General features: G+C 37.9%; 1 protein-coding gene and 3 long non-coding RNA genes across 10 annotated transcripts; 2 read left to right on the forward strand and 2 right to left on the reverse strand.

The window, feature by feature from the left end:
* Positions 1 to 1,078: 1,078 nt before the first annotated feature.
* On the reverse strand, positions 1,079 to 2,479 carry LOC136265714 (uncharacterized). 3 transcript variants are annotated; one of them, XR_010705696.1, is made up of 7 exons: positions 1,986 to 2,479; positions 1,792 to 1,935; positions 1,692 to 1,747; positions 1,568 to 1,641; positions 1,453 to 1,520; positions 1,355 to 1,398; positions 1,079 to 1,298 (listed from the first exon to the last, which is right to left on the reverse strand). It is a non-coding gene; the product is annotated as an uncharacterized lncRNA (long non-coding RNA). The 3 variants fall into 3 exon arrangements; XR_010705697.1 differs by having other exon boundaries at positions 1,080 to 1,298; positions 1,792 to 1,932; positions 1,986 to 2,478; XR_010705695.1 differs by having other exon boundaries at positions 1,083 to 1,298; positions 1,792 to 2,467.
* On the forward strand, positions 2,136 to 5,218 carry LOC136265715 (uncharacterized). The gene is made up of 3 exons (XR_010705698.1): positions 2,136 to 2,243; positions 2,304 to 2,432; positions 2,599 to 5,218. It is a non-coding gene; the product is annotated as an uncharacterized lncRNA (long non-coding RNA).
* A 795-nt stretch (positions 5,219 to 6,013) lies between these two features.
* On the reverse strand, positions 6,014 to 12,070 carry LOC136266543 (uncharacterized). 5 transcript variants are annotated; one of them, XR_010706158.1, is made up of 9 exons: positions 11,829 to 11,983; positions 10,503 to 10,579; positions 9,946 to 10,029; positions 9,806 to 9,899; positions 9,671 to 9,760; positions 9,565 to 9,614; positions 9,312 to 9,509; positions 8,347 to 8,428; positions 6,014 to 6,138 (listed from the first exon to the last, which is right to left on the reverse strand). It is a non-coding gene; the product is annotated as an uncharacterized lncRNA (long non-coding RNA). The 5 variants fall into 5 exon arrangements; XR_010706157.1 differs by having other exon boundaries at positions 9,946 to 10,579; positions 11,829 to 12,070; XR_010706160.1 differs by lacking the exon at positions 10,503 to 10,579 and having other exon boundaries at positions 9,561 to 9,614; positions 11,829 to 11,985.
* A 2,768-nt stretch (positions 12,071 to 14,838) lies between these two features.
* LOC136267117 (uncharacterized) lies at positions 14,839 to 18,561 on the forward strand. The gene is made up of 2 exons (XM_066062182.1): positions 14,839 to 14,978; positions 15,346 to 18,561. Exon 2 carries the CDS (start codon positions 15,347 to 15,349, stop codon positions 18,401 to 18,403), a length of 3,057 nt encoding a protein of 1,018 aa, XP_065918254.1. The 5' UTR covers positions 14,839 to 14,978; position 15,346; the 3' UTR covers positions 18,404 to 18,561.
* The last annotated feature ends 2,284 nt before the right edge of the window (positions 18,562 to 20,845 follow it).

Consider the following 20,845-nt stretch of genomic DNA (forward strand, 5'->3'; position numbering starts at 1 on the left):
ATTATTAGTGATTTTTCTAGTTAGTTATCCTTGAAAATGCATTAGGTACCTGTGTATACTTAGTATTACACAATACACACAGTTTTATTTGTGAATCACTTGCTTTATTCATGTAATATTCTGAGTGGTCAGTCTACAAAGAAGTGGTCACTCTTGAGAGGGTTTTACCCAGCTCATATGCTGTTCTCCATAAAATAGTTATGTGGTGAAAATTTCATGTCATTATTAGTTTCCTATCTAGATTTATGATACTTTGAATATTGTGTTTGGTGCCATGTGATACATGTAAAAAGCATTGAAAATACTGTACACAAAATCATCACACTGTCAACTTCTTTTGCTTATATCTTTTGATAGAAACCACCAATTGGGGTGGGGTTTGCACTAAAATGACCCTGCAAAATAGCACAATATTTGTAATACCAATGAATGCATGGAATGTTAATTATTTAATTTAGTTGGAAATCTCTACTAGAAGAGCTGCCAGACCAACCCTATGAAAGAAAGCTATACTGGCTATGGGTCTAGTAAGCTTTTGAGAAGTAAACTAGCACATCTGGCTAGCAAAGGTTCCCGTCAGTGAATAAAATCGGCATTTTTGACAAATTTTTGACAGCCGTCGAGCTCAGCCAGATGGCAAACAATTTTGGAATTCCATGATATTTGGTGTGGTAGTAGTTGGACCCATGCCAGACCAGTTTGACCTGGGAGGGTTACTTTGGCATCGCTACTGTGTGCTTCAGTGGCATCGAAACTTTTTTCGAGTCCGAAATTTCATTTTCGCGATGCTGCGGCTGGAAATTGCTCCAGACAATGCAGCCACTGGTGGTTTTAGTTTAGAGTACAGTTAGTAATAAAGGTTGAGAGTGCATATTATAGCTTTAAAAGACATTTCCTTGAAGATATAGCAAAAAATCTCGTAATTTGTAAGCATACACTGTTAAAACAGTTGGTTGCATATCACACCAAACTGCAGATGATATGCTTCCTCACACCGAGCATTCCATTTGTTGTGTGCATTACTGACCATTCTACCCATAGTACGTAATGCACACTGTATTCCCGGTATGATCTACATCCATAATGCATTATTATAACCATTCTAGCCATTGTATGTAATGCAGACTGTTTTTTTGGTATGATTAACATCCATTTACAATTACAAATACATATTTCAAAATATTGCTAATTATATTTATTGTTCTAGGTTTCGACACAGCATATCTGAACATCTAAGATGAATGACATCCATGGGAACTGCATACGGCTATCACTATCTTCTATTTCTGCAGTTGTTTCTATGGCATTATGATATGCATTGTGAACAGATGATGCCAAGAAACAATGTACTTACCATGCATAGTTGAAATCTCTTTCAGAAGCAATGTATAGCTAATTCTGTCAATTATTATAGATTATGAATTATAATGTAAGAATTGTACGGTATAATACCTGTTGTTATTGAATCAGTTGTGTCTTAATAGCATAAGACTGGTCTTATACATTTACAAATCGGTGTTCTGGGAAGAAAAAATGATTGATAAATCATAGCATTCCATAATCTTACCATGTTTGGTGGTCTGGCCATCCTGACTATATAGCAGTATTTCAATCCATGTCACTAGAACTAATTGCTGTTTGCTAGAAAGGATATGATATGTGACATGATAACACCTTTGTTTTGTCCGTACCTGGTGTCACTTCATCCTGACCTGTCACTTCTGTCAACACTTTTCTGTCAGCATACCTATATAAAAACTAAAAGCCACTGCAAGTAACATAGTTACCAACCTGTTATCAGTGCTAGTATGTAATCCCCGGCCGCCGGAACTGAGAGAATGGCAGTTAATTGAACCGGCCCCCTGAGACGCCGGCACAGGAGCCTGCGGAGCGTCTTCGTAAAGTTCATGGTCGACTGCAGTATTTAGCCGCCTGCTAAAAAGTTTAGTCAAGCAAGAAATTATTATCAGTATAATGAAACAAACCGAATAGTCTGGTATGGTTCAACCCAGTTGCGCCAGCTCAGTCCAACACCGGCCTACACCATGCACCACCAGCTCCGACAACTTTAAGTACAGCCCTACTCAACAACCTCCGTTTGTGAATATTCGACTCAACGTCGTATGTCCAAACGGTTGCTAACAAATTGCAGCTGTCGATAGCATCCTCACGTGAGTGTTATAGGGATGGTGACAATTAAATGGAACACGGGATGGAACATCGAATCATGTGAGTACAGCAAGGTTAGTTGTGATTCCAAGTATGTGAAATCTTATCTACTGTACGATTCCTTGTCAATGTAGAGTCACTTCACCATCACTTGAGGCGCCTACGCAAAAATAAACTGAGTCGGCTAGCTACCTGAGCTACCAGACAATCACTCGCTTCCAAGTTTGTGGCGGACTACCGCTACTATGCTGCTTTTATTCCAGGTAGATATGCAGTACTCATGTTGAAAGTTTACATCATCAGATTGAGGTCACTCTGCAATTGGTAGTCACTTCCACACTGCCAGTTGATGATGGGTGATGCACTTTCAACTGGAGTAATGAACTGTGATCATCAATATTTTTTCTTCTTGATCACCATTTTATATAGAGGTTTCAGAAGGATCTGGAAACACATATTTACAGAAAGCCATTGCATTTAAACTCACGTCCGTCAATAGCCATGATGTTTTACAGAACTTAGGTCACTATGGATGTATAAAACATGGGGTGCTCTATTAGCATCTCGAAAACCACCACTGCAAATTGGCCACTGAACAAGTATGTCTTTAAACACTATAACATACCCATAATATTATTGTCTGAGGAGTATTGTAGCTTAATTCGGGCTGGTGGGACAAAATTCACATTTGACCGAAATATTTTTGGCGACTAAAGCATACTTAGTCACTGACTTTTCTCAAAATATAGTGCTGGATAATCTTTGTTTATATGTTTATATATAATACTGACAAGCATCTATCAAGAGTTCATAATATTATGAACTCTTGCTTCCATCCTTCACTGTTTCTTTACACAGTCTCCGAAGTCAAGTTACAAAAATTCATACGTCCGGAAGTCTGAATCACATCTATTATTTTCACATGACTTCCAATGTTTCTTATAGATTGTCAGGGCTATTACATATGACATAAGGTTAGACATAATGGTGTCCTGTGATAATACATGTTTACGGATTCTTCTGAAACCTTTATCATGGATTAAAGTGAAAAACTAGTGAATTATCCTAATTGTAAGGTCCAAGGTTGTGTGTTTCTGCAACACCAAGCCAGCAACAAAACAGTTTCATATACAGCCAAGCCAACCCACGTTTTGTAGTGACAGTACAGGGTCAGGGCCCGGAGATTTTGAGTGGTCAGGGGGTCATGAACACTTTTATTGATCTGATGTGATATTTCATGTGTGAAGCATGTATATGTGTGATTGAATTCATCGCTTTTACATTACATTTTGTCACTTTTGCATAAGAATTCATCATAATTGCATCGTCTGCAGTAAACTAGCCGCTTATCACAAGGTGGATCATTTTACCATAGAGAATACCACTTGAGACACTAGATACCAAAGGCCTTCAAGTTAATTAGTTTGTTGGCGAGTGACCACACCCATCACCAATGGTTAAGCAAAAATTGCAAAGATGTTAAAGAAGCTGTAAGAAGAATTAAAGAGTTGTTTACAACAGTTGTGCTTTAACAAGATTGTCAAGCACTTGCTATAATCTTGTTTTCGTGTTTACTGCAGCTGCCAATCTTGTTAAGGATGATAAAATCAATAGCAAAAGAGAATTCTGCAAAAGTGACAAACTCTATTGCAAATGGGACAAAATCAATTGTAAAAACCTGTAAATTCAATGTCACGTCCTCCAGTAGATTGTATTATTCATGATACAATAAATTGTGAAAGTTTAGTTATTTGAGATTTGGAAGAAATTTGCTTTACTGACCAAACTAAGATAAGGCCACTTCAACTAAATCTTTTGTTTCTCGGGCCCGACCGACCCTATATTTTTCAGCATAAAATAATTATGTTAATCACGTGATCACCTTGCAAAGAGTGATAACGCCACGAAAGAGTTGCAAATTTATCTTTAAGCTCTTAAAAAGTAAGTAACACTAAATATCTCAACATATAGCTGCCTACTCACAAGTGATACAGCAACCGTAATGTAGCTTAGCCACCGCTTGACTCGCAATATCACTCTTCAGCTAGCAAAATAGCCTATTTTTATTTTACCGACCTTTATTTGGCTGAATTTCGCCCGAGAAACAAAGATTTAGTTGAAGTGGCCTAATGGTACTACTTATAGCTGGATCCCAACCTGGCTTACTCGCTACCACGTGGTTCCAAACCCACTCTTTCCATTTTGAGATACCTTTTACTAGAATAAATCACTAATAAATTCAGCTACTACCCCAGATCTACCTGTGATTGGAATAACCTACTCATTGACACTATAGAATCTCAATCTCTGGAAACATTTTTAGGTAACTATAATATAATTCTTATTTTGTGATTTGTAACCTCCCCGAATATATCAGTTATAACTGTACTCTTCAGTATTCATAATCATAAGTGGCTACAGCTATGGCCCTACTTTTTTCACAGAAACACTTTTAATTCAATTAAGAAGAAACCTTTTGCATATTAATAACCATATAATATGTGCGCTGTTCTATTACTTTTATACTAAGTGGCTTTTACTTTTATACTACACACCATAATATTCCTTTGCCAGCACTTTTGAGAGCTCTGTGTGGGGAAATCAAGTATTCCCATGGCATTTTCAAACTTTGTACAAACAGACTGTTAACTATATAGTTTGTTGCATTTAGAATGTGAAGAATATTTGTCATCATATAGTGCACAGTGTGTCTGCCAACATTTGCATGGGCAGTGGTCACAGAATGTACAACAATGACCAGATGGTTTATTACCACACAAACTGTATGGGATGCAAGACTACATTTGGCTATAGGCCAACATTACCTTTTATCTGTCACTGTGCAATGAAACCATTGGACAGTATACATCAAAAATTGTTCTCAACGTGTTTTAGTCAACTAACGTAATCCCATGTTACATACAAATATCCTGTAGTGATTCACATAGAATGAAATGACCAACATTAATTATTCTTGGTCCAGGAATATAGCTATAGTACACTAACACAACAGAATTACTCTCCTTGCACTTGCTTGTGCATATCCAGCAAATTCGTAGCAATGAATATATACTACTCTGGTGAACGATCAGCTTATTACCAAACATGGGAGGAATTATATAGTGCAGATTTTATTTGTGTTTCGTCTTCCAGTTGTATTGGTAGGAAATAACATGCATGTTAGAGGTTTTGCAGGGAATGTTCACATAATATGTGCGCAGACATTGTGGGTGAATGTACATACCGAAACCCACAATACATTACAAAATTCATAGCTACATGTCAACCCTCAACATTATACATATTTGCTAGAGATAGCCACTTGTTACAATGGCTTTTTAGCATATCCCAGTAAAACTTCTCGCTTTGTGCTTTTAAAAATCAATGTAGAATCCTCAATCCACTAGTCAGTGCATACATGGCTAAGGAATGTGTACTGCAAAACCTCTATGTATATACACTGCAATACATTTATTTCATTTTCACAATTTTAACATATATAGTTAACTTTCGTGGACAATGTATTTGTATTTGTGTGGTTATCTGCACAGTATGTGTACACAACCAAAAAGTTCATGAGTACTACACACAACACAGCACATTGATAAATGACTGAACGCCTTGAGAAAACAGTTTTTAGTTTCGTATGGTTGATGAAAGGGATTCAGAGAATATCCCTCACTTAGACCTGTGTACAGAGTTGCTGTATGTTGAGTACACATTAGTTGGGCCAGTTGCCAGCATCATACATAAAGCCCGTATGGTCCAAGTACATCCATAAAAACACTGACCACAGGTCGGGGAAACTTTGCCTCAACAAGATACCAAAACTGAAAGCTACGTATTCTATTGTTATCTCCATACTGAAATAATATTGCAAACAGTACAGTTCATACAAAGTTATACAAGAACAAGATACATCTTTTGTATCACTGTTTCAACTGGTTGACGATGATCCAGTGTCAGCTCCTATCAAATGAGATAGCTTTCACTCTACATGCACAACACCACATATAATACACACAAAAAATGTTTAATGAGTGTTTCCACAGTTTCTAAAAATAATTTTACCATCAAAATATCCAAATAGCTACTCTAATAGAGCAGTCATACTTTTCAACAAAACATTTGTCATGCTAAGTGTTAGTATGGGTGTTAAATAGCGGTTAACCATGCATGGAAATAATACTGTATAATGGGAATCATTCGCAGAATATAACGTTTGTGAATTTGTGATTTTAGATGCATTCATGAAAGGTTTTTAAATTGACAAAAATGCCCCCCCTCTTTCCCAAAAAAGCCTTTGTACTAATCTCCAATCTTCCCCATATGATTCACACCTTAGTTCATGCAGTACTGACATAGTGACAAGCATAGTGAATGCATGAGTGGATGATACTATTAAAGATTTGTTGTAGCTACTTGCTAAACTGCTATGTATGCGTGACACTACAGTCAGGCACAACATGACACAATTTGAACAGAGATATAAACTTCAGTGACAGTAGTTACGTAAGGTGACAGTGCAAGAAAGAAACCAGTGCTATATAATCATGCAAGAGAATTGGGATATTTCACTGTGATGTGCCCCCAGGCTGATTGCCCATTTATATTGCGAATGTTACCTGCTTCTCTGCTTAAAAACAGCCATCTATGCAACACATCACAGCCCTCCCTTAACAATCAAGTATGCATCCATGATTTACTAGTTGTAGGTATGTGCCCAATCCGTAAATTACTTCACACAATAATTTGCAAACATTTTCTCACAAACAAGGAAAGGATAGACAATTTGTGGATGTTTTCTTCCATGAATTATTCTCCCATTATACAGTATGCATGAATGGGTAAAGAACTGGTCTTGTATTTCAGACCTCAAAACCAGTGAGCAAATTTCTAGTCCCGGACACACACACACACTACACACACACACACCTGCATGTGTGGTGCGTGCATGCGTGCGTGCATGACACACTGCCACAAAAACAGACAAAAAAAAAGTCCAGGTAAACTGGTCTAGCCAGACTAAATTAACTGGTTGAGCTCAAAATAACAGCCTGTCATCTGTCATTTTTCCAACCCAAAAGTCGCAATGACTGACCAATTTAAAAATGGTCTGACATTATCACCTATCAAAATAGGCATTTAAAAAAATACACTATATATGTAAACTGTTACTACGTATCATGTACCAGTGGCCAACCATGTTGCATGTTGGTCTGTCATTTTGACAGATCAAGTCATTGTCAGACTGATTACATTCAACAAAATTTATTCTGGCTGAACCATTATTATTTATTAGCATTCTAAACTGATGGTCTAAGCATGTGCAAATTTTATAATTGGTTAACAACTAGCTCTTGCATATGTAATGCAGCATTGCTTCAGTCCATGGTTGAGCAAATAGTCAATGCACAGTGCTACAAGCACGCATACAGTCGTATGCAAGGAAATTCTGATCTAAGAAAAATTTGACGAATTGGTTTAATTCGTCAAAATTAAATGTCAAATATCCATAAGTGTTTTAAAAGTACATGCTTTTATCTACAATTTCTTGATTTTTGTAATTCAAATCTAACGAAGTATGAATTTGTCAAACAACATTTCCTTGCATACGGTACCCCATAGCTACAGTTATTGTAACTAGATATCAACTGGCCATGGTATATCATTAACATTCATGGTCACTGCTTGAAGAAAGCTGTTTTACCATATTTTACTGTTAGTAAATCACCCTTCTGTTGATTTACTAGTTGGTGTACTGCAAGTAAATCATCAGTAACCAAAACGTTCCTATCTGTTAGTTTACTGCTTGATTTTTATGGTGATATACTAACAATAAAACATGGGTATTTTAGTAGTTACCAACAAGTTAACAACTAGTTGATTTAAGCAAGGATGGCAAGACCTAAGGGAGTCAAAATGAGGGAACTCATACAATAAATGAAAGTGAGGGGTCACTGACCAAGTATGCATACACAATTTCTAAGCTGCTTCACCTGTCCAAAATTAGCCAACACAAAATTGGTTGACTAAGATAGGTCCACAGTTTTGGTCAGTGATCAATAATATTTTGAATGCCAGAGTTCTGACCAATTTGACTGAAAATGACCCAGCTGGAACAATTTTTGTCCCAGATCTAAATTTTTATTGCAGCAATCAATTCAAACAACTTACCAGTCTCTTCCTTCTAACTGTCTCTACTGTTTCCATGTATATTTGCAGACTTCGCCCTCTAGGAACCAATGTTAGCAAACACCTATTTTAAAAAAAATCTTTATAACCACTCTAAACAGTTTAACACACAACATATAAACCAGGACTTCATTGCCGCCATCCCTTGACAAACTCTCACCCCATTAAATTTTTAACAATGCATCAGAAGCAATCCGAGAGTCTAAAATACCAAAATTTCATGGCGGACATGTGGTACATGAGAATGCACAAGAAGCCACCTATGAGAGTTTAAAATGCAAAACCTGGAGTGGCCTTGCATTCTCATGTACCTGAGAATGAACCACAAGTAATTTGAGTCTAAAAATGGCATGTTATTCTCAGGTAATTGAGAATGCACCATAAGCAATTTGAAACAAAAATACAAAATTTTCTTCACTCTGAGATACCGTACGCAAGGAAATTTTGACGTCAAAAAAATTTGACGAATCGGTTTAATTCGTCAAATTTAAATTCATCAAATGTTTATAAGCGCCCTTAAAAGTACAGGTTTTGCCTACAATTTCTTTATATTCGTCAACATTTTATTCGTCAAATCTGCTGAAGTCTAAATTCGTCAAATTTTTTGACGTCAAAATTTCCTTGCGTACGGTACTCAAGAATGCACCAGAGGCAATTTAAGAAAGCCTAAAATTTCTGGAGTGGCATGGTCATCTTCAGGCACACGACAATGCACCTGAGAGTGCAAGATACATCCTAGGTGGAGTGTGCATAGGGATGAACACGTGGATCTTTAATTATTGCCCACTCATGGTTATCCCCCCCACCTTGAGTCATTTCCTAGATGAAGACCTGTATTAAAGGCAAGGCTTAGAATCTTTGTTTATGTATAGGTTATTAATCCCACTTGTGACCCTCGGTTTTACCATAGACTTTCTCTACGTGGATATCGAATACTAAAAACTCACCCTGTTACTATACCAGTCCGCGCGCAATTTAGTCAACTCGTTTCTTCATGATCCTTCAGTCTCTAAGCCTTACTCCTTCGATTATTTCTCCCCCAGACCCTGATGCTGACGCTCTTGCAAGTGCCTATTCCGGCATAAATGTTCCAGATAAGAGGCGCTTATTCCTGTGGGTATGACGTCAGCACAGCAGTTATATTACTATAGGAAAAGTATAAGATGTCATGAGGTAAGAAATAACTTTATTTGTACCCACTCCAACATTTGCATACAGCTCCATGCAATCCATCCTAAGAATGTTGTCACCTGATGAAGCAATAGAAGCAGAAATGCATTGTGACTGCTATAAAGCTCTTAGTTACCTGACTATTGACAATACCATTGTCAGTGTCTACAGGCATTCTAACTGTCTTTACAGATCTAGAGTTCCTCTTTTGTCTTCAATTTACTCTCTGTACCAATATAATATAAACAAGTTTATTTGCATATAAACTAACTTTTGATAGTTTATTTCCATAAGTAGAAACTACGAGGACTTGTAAGCCTCCAGTCTCCTGGATGAGTCCACCGTTGTGATCACAGAGACACCATCTAAACTGAATTCTCGACAGTCATTCTCCAAGGATACTGAATATACCTTGGGTCTGTAACCATTTAATCAGGTAGAGTCGATGCCACTGAACCATATTATTCAGATAAAATCAACATATGCATAGCTACTCTAAAATAACAATCATACATTTCAACAGAGCAGTCGTCATGCATACGTGTGTCAAACAGTAGCTAACCATACATGAAAATATACACCTAAATAAGCAAAGCAACTACTCCATGTATTTCAGAATTTGAAACCAGGTGAGCAACATTTCTAGAACTAACCCTGGACACACACAAAAGCAAACAAAAAGCAAAGCCTTCAGCTGTCATGCTAGTATGGTCATGCCTACCCAGTGAACAAGCACAGGAGTCAGTGCAGACAAATCCTAGGACTAGTAACCCCGCAGGAGGCTGTACCATATCCCACAAGTGAAGGTGTAGGCACCTGAAGTCTCACCTCACACACACACACACACACACACACACACACACACACACACACACACACACACACACACACACACACACACACACACACACACACGCTGTACAATATTATCTAGCATATTCCGATTTAATATCATTTAAAATGGTTACCCATATCACTGTGTGAACAGTCTCCTCCACCTGATACTACTGTGCACACATATCCTAGTCACAGCTATCATTGAAATCTATATTAATGTAGTAAAGGTAGGCCATTAACAAAGTTTATCAGTGAGTTATATCATTAGGTGACAGTACAACCATGCACTTGCTTAGTTGTGAGAACGTTAATTGAGCATGTACAGTGTATCTTAGGATTAATCTAAAATTTCAATACCACTATATATGAACCCATAAACAATAACTATATCTGTATACATCTGCTGACTTGCTTTTGAGGTTACTGGTCCATAGTTCTATTACATGAAAAACAATCTGGTTAATCAAGTGTTTTGAATGTAGGTAATTAGCTGGACCAAATTTGGATATCAAACTGGTCTAGCCGGACTGATTTTGTTTGACTAAATGGCTGGACCATTATTAGCATCTAAATGGGTCTACCTATAGGCATATGTAAATAATTATTATAGCCAACTCCAGCTAGCTCCTGTTTGTATAATGAAAGCCATAGAGCAGAATAGCAAGTTATATTTAATGTAGCAAAAAGCCAACATGCAGTTTTAAAAGATTGCATACAGTTACCCTCTACTGTAACTAGACAGAAACCGGTGTATCATTAACACTCACCTGCAGTACTTCAGTGGCTACCAAGGGCTGAATGGCTAGTTACACCATTGCTAAGATGTACTTATATTACAAAAGTGCATGACTGCTCCAAACACAAGGCCACTCTAAATAAAGACTCTGTTTCCCGTCCTCTACTGGGCATACATTTATGCAAGCACGCAGTCCATTTCCATTATAAAATTGGTAACTTTTCCTGAACATAGCCAGCATAAAATTAAGTTGCAGGTAGAACAAAATGTAAATTTGTAGAGACTCAATGCACACTGACACATTATAAAATTGAAACTGTTCAGTATGCAAGAAAAAACGGAAGAATTGTAATATTATTAGTGACACGGATGCAGGCAGTGGACTGGAACAGAGAATTTATTTGGAGCGACCAAAGCAATGCAGTTTCATTGTAGAGGCATGCATGAAGTTAGTCAACACGGATCAAATTTAAATTCGATTGACTAAGATTCAGCCAAACTTTCATTGGATGCCAAAGCTGGTTGACTGAAAATGGCCCAGCTGGGTCTGGGTATGAGACAGATGGTATTCATTATCAACTCTAACAGTTACACAACATATAAAGGAGCTTGGAACAAGGCTTAGAACCGAACCAGAGTTTATTTAACCCACACTTGTCACGGGAGTTATAATTGTAATCTATGGTTTCCTGAAACCTCTTATCAAATACTAAGAACTCACTCTGTGCTTCAGTTTACTCGACTCGTCATGATCCTTCAACCTCTTTCCCTCGAGAGTTTCTAACAAGCTCCCAAACCCATCTCGCATCCAATGTTTTGTATGCGCCTATTCATAAACGCTCCATATAAGAGGCGCTTATCTTCCCATATAAGAGGCGCATATCTCTGAGCTATGGCGTCATGGTATGCTCACAGGGTATGATATTTCATACCAATATGTTAGTGTGATATGCTAACATTTTTAGTATGTAATGCATGCAGATCTGTTTCATACCTTCTAGTGTAGCAACTCAGTATGTAATGCATACAATTTTGGTATGAAATGCACTCAGGCTTTTTAACAGTGTATTCGTCGATTTGCTCGACAAGACATTAATGAAAAATAACGCCAATCTGGCATTTTCTAAGTGGTACCTATAGCCTAGCATTTGTAGGTGGTTTAGTAGTTGATTCTCGGAGGTCATTATTTCACGTTGCGGACCCTAACTTTGAGCATCCAGCGACTTTTCTTTTTTTTTTTGGTCTGTACTACCAAAAATCTTGGAGCTGCACTTGAGTCTAGTACACATTGCTGGTAGTGTTTGAGGTCTCACTCATAAAATTGTTCAGACTCCGGTTGGCATCTCTGCATAATGGCGGAGTCAAGTATCCGTCAGGGGTGGAGGAAGTAGTTGATATGAGGGGGGCTGGGCTGACCCAGACTTATGGAAATAATCTACGTTGTCTCTGGTTTGGTAAGGTGAGACCAAAAAAAAAGGTCACAGCCAGTTAAGAATAGCTGCCCACCTCACCAGCTACGCATTTAGTCTGGCGCCGCCCGCCCCTTCGCAAAAAGTAAGGGTCTGGTGAAATACAAATACCTAATCATTTCAAAAGGAATTCAATTAGACAGCGTACGTATTGCTTGTTACGTCAGATGATTGCACTTCAATTCGAACAAAAGCATTGTGTTGCCAACGCGATTTCTGTGTGAACGTCATTGGCATGCACTAATTGGCTAGCGCCGAATCTGGGCGCTAGAAATGATTTAGTATCTGTATTTAACGTTAAATATAAATCGTATATATATATTTTTTACAACATACTACTACTCATTACCTAACTATATACTTATTACTACCTATACGTACTTAACTTAACCAATGTCAAAGTCAGGAAATTCGTCCTCAACAGTAAGCGAATACTGGCGGAGTATCATTTTTGCATTGTACCCCCACAAAGTCACAGACAGTTGCTGGAGAAGTTGGCGCCTAGCAAACTTTCGAGGTATCTGTATTTCACCAGACCCTTACTTTATGCGAAGGGGCGGGCGGCGCCAGACTACTACGCATTTATAGCTGATAAAATTCTTACGGCATAGCTCGCTACACACTACTCTAATACTGTGACTGCTTTATTAGAGTGACTGCTTTATTAGAGTGACTGCCTTATTAGAGTGACTGCTTTATTAGAGTGACTGCTCTATTAGAGTATCTCAATCTTTATCGCCGCGGTTTTCAGCCCCACTCCAAGCAGGATAATTTCGGCGTGATGTCATTCTCGGAGGGGGGGGGGGGGGGGGGGGCTTCAGCCCCCTAGCCCCCCCCCCCCCCCTCAGTTCCGCCGCCTATGCCGTAAATACTTGTAGCTAAGGCCACTCCAATTGGTAATTATGTTTCTGGTCAACCGCCCGCATCCTTTTTTGGAGAATGTTAAATTTCAGAAATACATGTGTAAAATGCCTGCATCAGCTTTTTGAAAAACCTGGATTTCAGAAACAAATATTGGGCTGCAACAAGTATGCCAGGCTAAATCTAAGTGTCATAATTTGTATTTTATCAGTGAAAACCTACAAGAAATAGGCATAGTGCATCTCGTAGTGCATAGTACAGATCGATATACTCTAATAGAACAGTCAGTGAATCACAAAAAAATACTCTAATTGAGCAGTCACTTCATTGTTGCTTTGTTGCTGAATTCCGCCCGCCCGCACCTAAAACTGATTTTCAAAGGACCAGAAACATAATTACCAATTGGAGTGGCCTAAGCGCTCTGTGCCTTCCGTCGCTGCCGGAGCGGTTTAGCCATTTCTCCCATAAGGCCAATGAAACTTGACTAGCAGTTTCGCGTCATCGCCCGCATGCTTTTGGTATACCCGCATGGAATTTCATTATTGGTATTTCAGATTGAAATACTCTAATAGAGCAGTCACTTTTACTCTAATAGAGCAATCAGCTATACTCTAATGGAAAAATCACTTGCTTAGGAGTTACAGAAATAGCTAAATATTCTTATATGGATTAGTAACGTACTTTAAGAGTAACCAATGTAGATCTCACTGTTTTTTTTTTTGGCAGAAATTTTCATGTTTGGGATGTGTGTTGTGCTTTTGGAAAATAATGAATAATGAATAATAACCGCCCGCCCGCATCAAAAATCTGAGCGAGAAACTGGTAATCAAGTTTCATTGGCCTAATATATTTTTGCTTACGTTAATAGGTGAAATCAAAATAAAGTTCGTGAAATAAAAATAATTCAACAGCAATGCATGGGACATAACACATGTACATACTGAAAACTACACCATACTACTACTTATTACCTAACTATATACTTATTACTACCTACGTACTTAACTTAACCAATGTCAAAGTCAGGAAATTCGTCCTCAGCAGTAAGCGAATACTGGCGGAGTATCATTTTCGCTTACTGCTATAAAAATAATTACTTTTGGAGTAGTGCCGTAAAATGCCGTATTTTTCATGAAAAATACGGGATTTACGGCACTACAAATAGCGATGTCCAACCTCGTAATATCAGCACGCTGAAGATTCAATCTTGCATTGCCTCAATATCGTTTAGTTGGATGGTTTCTTGTTCTGCACAGTGAAACCCTGATGACCGCTGCAACTAACAAACTTTACTGCGCGTAATTCCGTTTTGTATTTCAAAAGTTATAGTATTTCAAAAATACGAAATAAAATTTTCCTGTAGAAATTTTAGGCCTCGAATAATAAGAAACAATTTGTATTACGGTCGTGGCACCTGCGACATGTTGTAGTGATTATCGTTTCCGGACTATTACAGCTGGAGTTTGAGTGGTTTACTCGTGCTATAGGTTTTTGACGACGCTGATCTCGAATTTGGCAGCCGTAAAACGCTAAAACCTAAGGTAACATTAGTATAGCACCTGAAAACGCTGGTTTTTTGGTGTTACTTTGTATACATGACGATATAATGGGAATGTTTCAGCTGGTATTGTAGTTGTCATCATGTTTTTAATCTGTTAATGTGATTTTTTCTATGAATAAAGCGTGTTCTTACTCCGCGCAGTGTTATATAGTCGTTTTATGCATGGTATAACTGTGCACAATGTAGTGATTGTCAGTAATCTATGGTTTATGTTTCTCATATCAGAAATCAGCTAGATAGTACCATAGGAAAGTGTTGTGAAATTCTAAATGATTGCAGTGCCTTAATAGCCCTTGTAGTTTGCTGGTATAGCAATATCAATGCACTGGGTGCTGTTGTTCTTACAGCATGGATGTCAGTAGTCCTGGACCTCTGTGTGAAGAGCTTGGCCTTTGTGGAGAGATACTGGTACTGGATACAATTGGGTTGATGCCAACTATTGATCAAAAAAAGATTACCAAAGGAGTCGTACTTGAGTTGAACCAGTTTCGTAAAGGTAATAACTTGTCGTGGAATCACTTTCATGCATGGATGATTGCACTGTATTCAAGATCCACTTTGCCTTCATTATCAGTGATTAGATCATCTATATACAGGATAGAAAACAAGGTCAAACAACTAAAACGAAATCACCATAATGATGATATAATTATATTGACAAGTGAGCCATTCATTACAGCATGCAACAAGGACTCCTCCAGCTCCTTTGGGCCAGACGATGAGCATGCATGCAGTAATGTTTTGACTGGCACTGATCAGACAGTGCTAGCTGAAGCAAAGACATGTAGTGATAGCCATGAATTAGAAGTGTTAACAACTGTTAACAAAGAGCTGGCTGGTGAGCTGTCTAAAGTTCAAAATAAATTGGAGCATGAAGTATCAAAAACAGATGACCTCACCACCAAGTTGAGCAAATTGAGTGTGCGTAATACCAATAAGAAACTAAAACGCAGAGATGAAAAGATAAATGAATTAAAAGAACAAGTTAAAGATAAGGAGAAATTGCAACACAACTTACAACAGGCTACAACACGCGTTAGAAGTTATCAGAACAAATTAACGGTAGCCACAAATAAATACGATTCCATCACTCAGAAATGTGATCACTTGCAAATGGTTACTAAAGATCTTAATGAAGAATTAGAGCTTGCTACAAGGTCATTGTGCGATTCAGAAAATAAATATGATTGCATGCTAGAGAGACTACAAGAACTACAATGTAATACATTTGAATCAAAAGTGCACCAAATGAAATACTTAGACAATGTTAGACAGTGCTGCATTGAACTTCTGAGTTTAAATGTTGGGGTCAAGAATGTTGAACCTATCATCAGGTGTGTTCTTAAGCATATTGCATCTTTTGAAATTAAAGAATTGCCACAAAAATCCACTCTTATTCGTATGTTTGCTGAAATGAAAGGGCTATCTTGTCAACAGCTGAGTGAAGAGTTGCAAAAAGAAGATAACCTTACTCTCCATAGTGATGGGACGTCCAAGTTTGGCCAGCATTACTATTCTTTTCAAGTCTCCACATCACATAGCACATACTCCCTAGGGTTAGCAGAAATGCTTAGCGGAACAGCTACTCAGGTATTGAGTACCTTTCAACAAATTTTATCTGATGTGGAAGTAGTAGCAGAGTCAGGGTCAGGCAATGCCATTTTATCAAAGATCAAGAACACCATGTCAGATCGGCACATTGTTGAAAAAAAATTTAATACCTTGTTGGAAGGATATCGTTTAGAGATTTTGCCCAGTGTGATCGATAACTGGAATGAAATGAACACTGATGAGCAACAGAGTATTGGCACACTTAACAATTTCTTTTGTGGTTTGCATTTGCTTGTGGGGATGGCAGATACCGCATCATCTGCCCTGCTGCAATGGGAACAAGCACACTTTGAAGAATGTGTCGGTGCATCAGCTCTTCCAAATTCCTTCAAGAAGTCTGAATCTGGTGTGATTCGTCTTGTCAGAACAGCGTGCAAGGCTCTCTGTAAGCATGCCAGTGAGCAAAGTGGTGTATACCAGCCATTTACTTCCTTTTTGAAATCAAAAGGAATAAACAAGAATCCTTTGGTGTCTTTCCGTGGCAATCGTTTCAATATAGTTTTTTATGATGCTGGAGCTTTGTATTATATTGCCGAGCATGTCATTAATTTTTTTAAGGAAGTGTGGCAAACCCCTAACCAATTACTTAAGGCTGTTTTCAGTGACATACAAGTTCCCGAATTTGTGGCTGGTTGCCGTGCATTAGGTCTGATTAATAAGATCATAACTGGTCCATTTTGGCGTGTGGTTGAATGTTCAGATGTGACCATTCTAGAAATGAATTCTTACTTTGATACTTTAATAAGAAAGCTTGATACCTGGTCACAAGATGCCAGTATATTGCTGCAAGGACATGCTGAGCTGTACACAGATTATCCGCCAAAGAAAGATGAGATTTGGAACCAATTGATTACGCCAACTGAGTTTGATTATGTTACTCAAGAAGTGCTAGAGGTATTATGCCATTCATTTTCAGCTCTACTCTCCCGACTGGTAGAAGATCATTTGCCTGGTGGCACACATTATGCTCCCAGTGCTCAGCTTACTGTTGAGACTGTGTCAGTTTCAAAGAGCAATGTAGTGAGTGAGAGGGATTTTGGCAAACTTGATCGCTTACTACGTGAGAAGCCAAATGCTACTACATTGTCTTTAGAGGCAATGGTTTTGTTTTCCAGCAATAAAACTATGAAATGGCTTAACACAAAATCAGCAGAAGAAGTAGAACATCTGCTGCAGATAGCCAGAAAAAAGGCCCCAGAGTTCAAGAAGCTTTTTAAGCAACGTAGAGAGGATATTCTTGAAGGACGTATCAAAGCACTTCATGAAAAGCAACATGCTTTAGATGCTGCCCGCAGAAGAGGCTTGAAAAGAAAAGAAAAGTTAACAGAAGACATCGTCCGTTATGGTTTGTGGCAGACCAAAGAAGACATTGTTAGAGGTGTGGCCAAACAAAGATCTAATACAGCAAAACTTAATGCTCTGAAGGCTCAACTGAACTTTAGAAAACAAGTTTTGGACCAGAAAAGTTATCTTGATAAAGATTTATTTTTGTTTTCTAAAAATGGGAAGCAGTATTCTGCTGATAAACTGGTTGAGAACCTTACAAAGTTGATATGTGACAAAAGGTCAGTGCAAGAAAGAGCTAGCTACATGCAAGAGTCCCTTGTTGGTAAGAAGATCAAGCATAAGTGGAGAGATGAAAATGGTTGTGAAAAGTGGTATTGTGGTGAAGTCTTGAGCAAGGTTATAGGTACAGAAGAATGGTATAATGTACAATATGAAGGTGAAGAAGATGTTCTAACTCTAAACTTGCATGAGGATTTTGACTTAGGAGATTTAGAGGTTGTTTCATAGTTACAACTGTATAGACTCTATTACCCTATTTTTAAACTGTGTTAAGAAGTGTGAAAATGTGTTATTATGGCTTGTTTCTTATTTGTAGCATCATAATATCATGAAATATTTTCCAAAGTCAGAATATTTGCATTAAATCCAAAAATCAGTTTTTTCAGTATTTCGGTGCCATTTTTCCTATGTAAAATGAGTGCAACAGTGGCTAACATTTAAATAGCTATAAATTTCCATACAAATATAATATTGACCTGAAATTTTTACTGCATTTCTCCAAGCACATGACAATACTTTGACATAAGTTTGAGGTGCTAGCAATTAAGTTTAAATTTTTGTTGGACATCGCTACTACAAAAGTTATCGATCGAGTTTTCCTCGAGTTTCTGTGGTCTGTGAGACTGAAAGAGTCATCCTGGGAAAAGTGCATGGATATGCCGTTGATTTTGAATTTACCATCCGTTTCAGTGGCGGATCCAGGGGGGGCACGTGCCCCCCCTCCCTTAAAAAATGTATATAAGATCGAGATACTCTAATAGAGCAGTCAATCACCATAAAGCAGTCACAGTGTTCATGGGGAAGTGTAGCTTACTTAGGAAGCTATAAATAGGATTTTATTTTACATAACATACGTGATATAATATATTTGGTAAAGGATAACTAGCTATTATTGTTGTGACTTTTTTTTTTTTTTTTTTTGCTCTTCAACTTTATTTCACCAAGGTGCCCCCCCCTCTTTCCAGACTCTGGATCCGCCCCTGCGTTTTTGACGTTTTCCGGAAGTCCATCACGGACTGACGGACGAAAAGGTGTATAGCATCATCTAGGACTATTCTGAATTCTGCGGACATCCATCAATCCAAGTATAGGTTGAAAGTGAGTAGTTTAAATTTGTTGTGTTACCAGTAACGAATCACTATGGCGTGCAACAGCATGCACTGTACTGCCAGAACAGCATAAACAGCGTGACACGTTACCTACCTTGTAAGGTTTCACAAGTCACAACTACCTGATTGGATGTAATACTGCTATATATGTTGTCAATTTTGTTGCAGATGCAATGTGGGATTGTAATTCTTGCCAGAGCAGACAGTTTAGGCCACTCCAAATGAGGCTGTATATATAGTTTCCCCGCGTCTAGATGTTTTTAAGATTTGGTAGACTTATTATCATTATTTGTTGTTAGTTTATGCGACTGTTCTGTTAGAGTATCTTGATCCTGAGAAGATTTCAAAGCCAGGAAATTATAACTTCTTGGTGGGCAACCACCAGACTGTTCTTTCTATTTAGGCTTTTATTGTGTTTTTAGCAATGTAAAACAGGAAATCAAGACTCACAGTAGTGAGTCGTGCAGCCAAGAAACTACAAAGCGCACGCCCATATAAAAGACATGCAGCCACTACTGTGAGTTATTTACATGTAGGGTCGGCTTCACAATACTAGGGCTGGATTACATAACATCTCTCGATAGATTTGTATTGCATTACGTGACAAAAAATCTTTAGGAGTTGTCATCATCATAGTCTTGCGACCTCGCTAAAATAAAAAATAGGTGTATTTACACATTTTTCACTTTATTTCTCTACCTTATGTTCACCTACTGTCATGTTATACCAGGCAACATAACCGTGTTTGTGCAGTCCATCTAGCACTAACCCTAACCCTAGGATGGCATTTCAAGAAGAAATATTTTAGATTCCATTTAGTGCCATGCCCATGCAAGTGTTTATATCGCCAGATGTCTTATAAACAAGGTGTGAAGAGCAAAGTCACTAGGGAAGGTGTTTTAAGCATTATCTTCAATTTCTCTATTTAATTAATAGATTAACCACAAAGATAAGGTGAATATAAAAGGCAACAAGCGCAGGGGGTTAACACCTACTACTTCTATGTAGTGTGCACCATGGCCGGAGTTTGTGTTGCGGCTTTCATTAATCATTATGCACATACCATGACGCAACAAAATTTTGTAATGGAATGTGAGTTGTGGTTGCTCCACACAACTTAATTACACAATATTCAAATTTCATGGATATAGATGGCCACGAAATCCATAAAAGTTTACCTTATGCTAAACATACAACAATGCTATTACAACATGTAACACAACTTTAATCAACATCTAGACATTACTAAAAATATTTTAATACCAGTGATGATTTCTTGGATGCCTGCATGACAACACAAGATTAAATGAGACCTATAAAAGAACAACAGGCACTGAACTTTACCTTAAATTAAACACACATGTAACTAACCTGGAATATCGGTCGAAACACCAAAGACACTTGCTTGGATATCTGACAACACAATCGGCCTACAAAAATCAACTAGTTGGCTTTAATTAATTACAATATGCCTAAAATCTGGATACTGGAAAACATGTTTATAGCTAAGTACAGCATGTAAACTGAGAGGGGTATTAGTTTGGTGCCATCATAACAGTAC

This window comes from Dysidea avara, chromosome 9 (genome assembly GCF_963678975.1).
Source record: "Dysidea avara chromosome 9, odDysAvar1.4, whole genome shotgun sequence".
NCBI classification, from domain to species: domain Eukaryota; kingdom Metazoa; phylum Porifera; class Demospongiae; order Dictyoceratida; family Dysideidae; genus Dysidea; species Dysidea avara.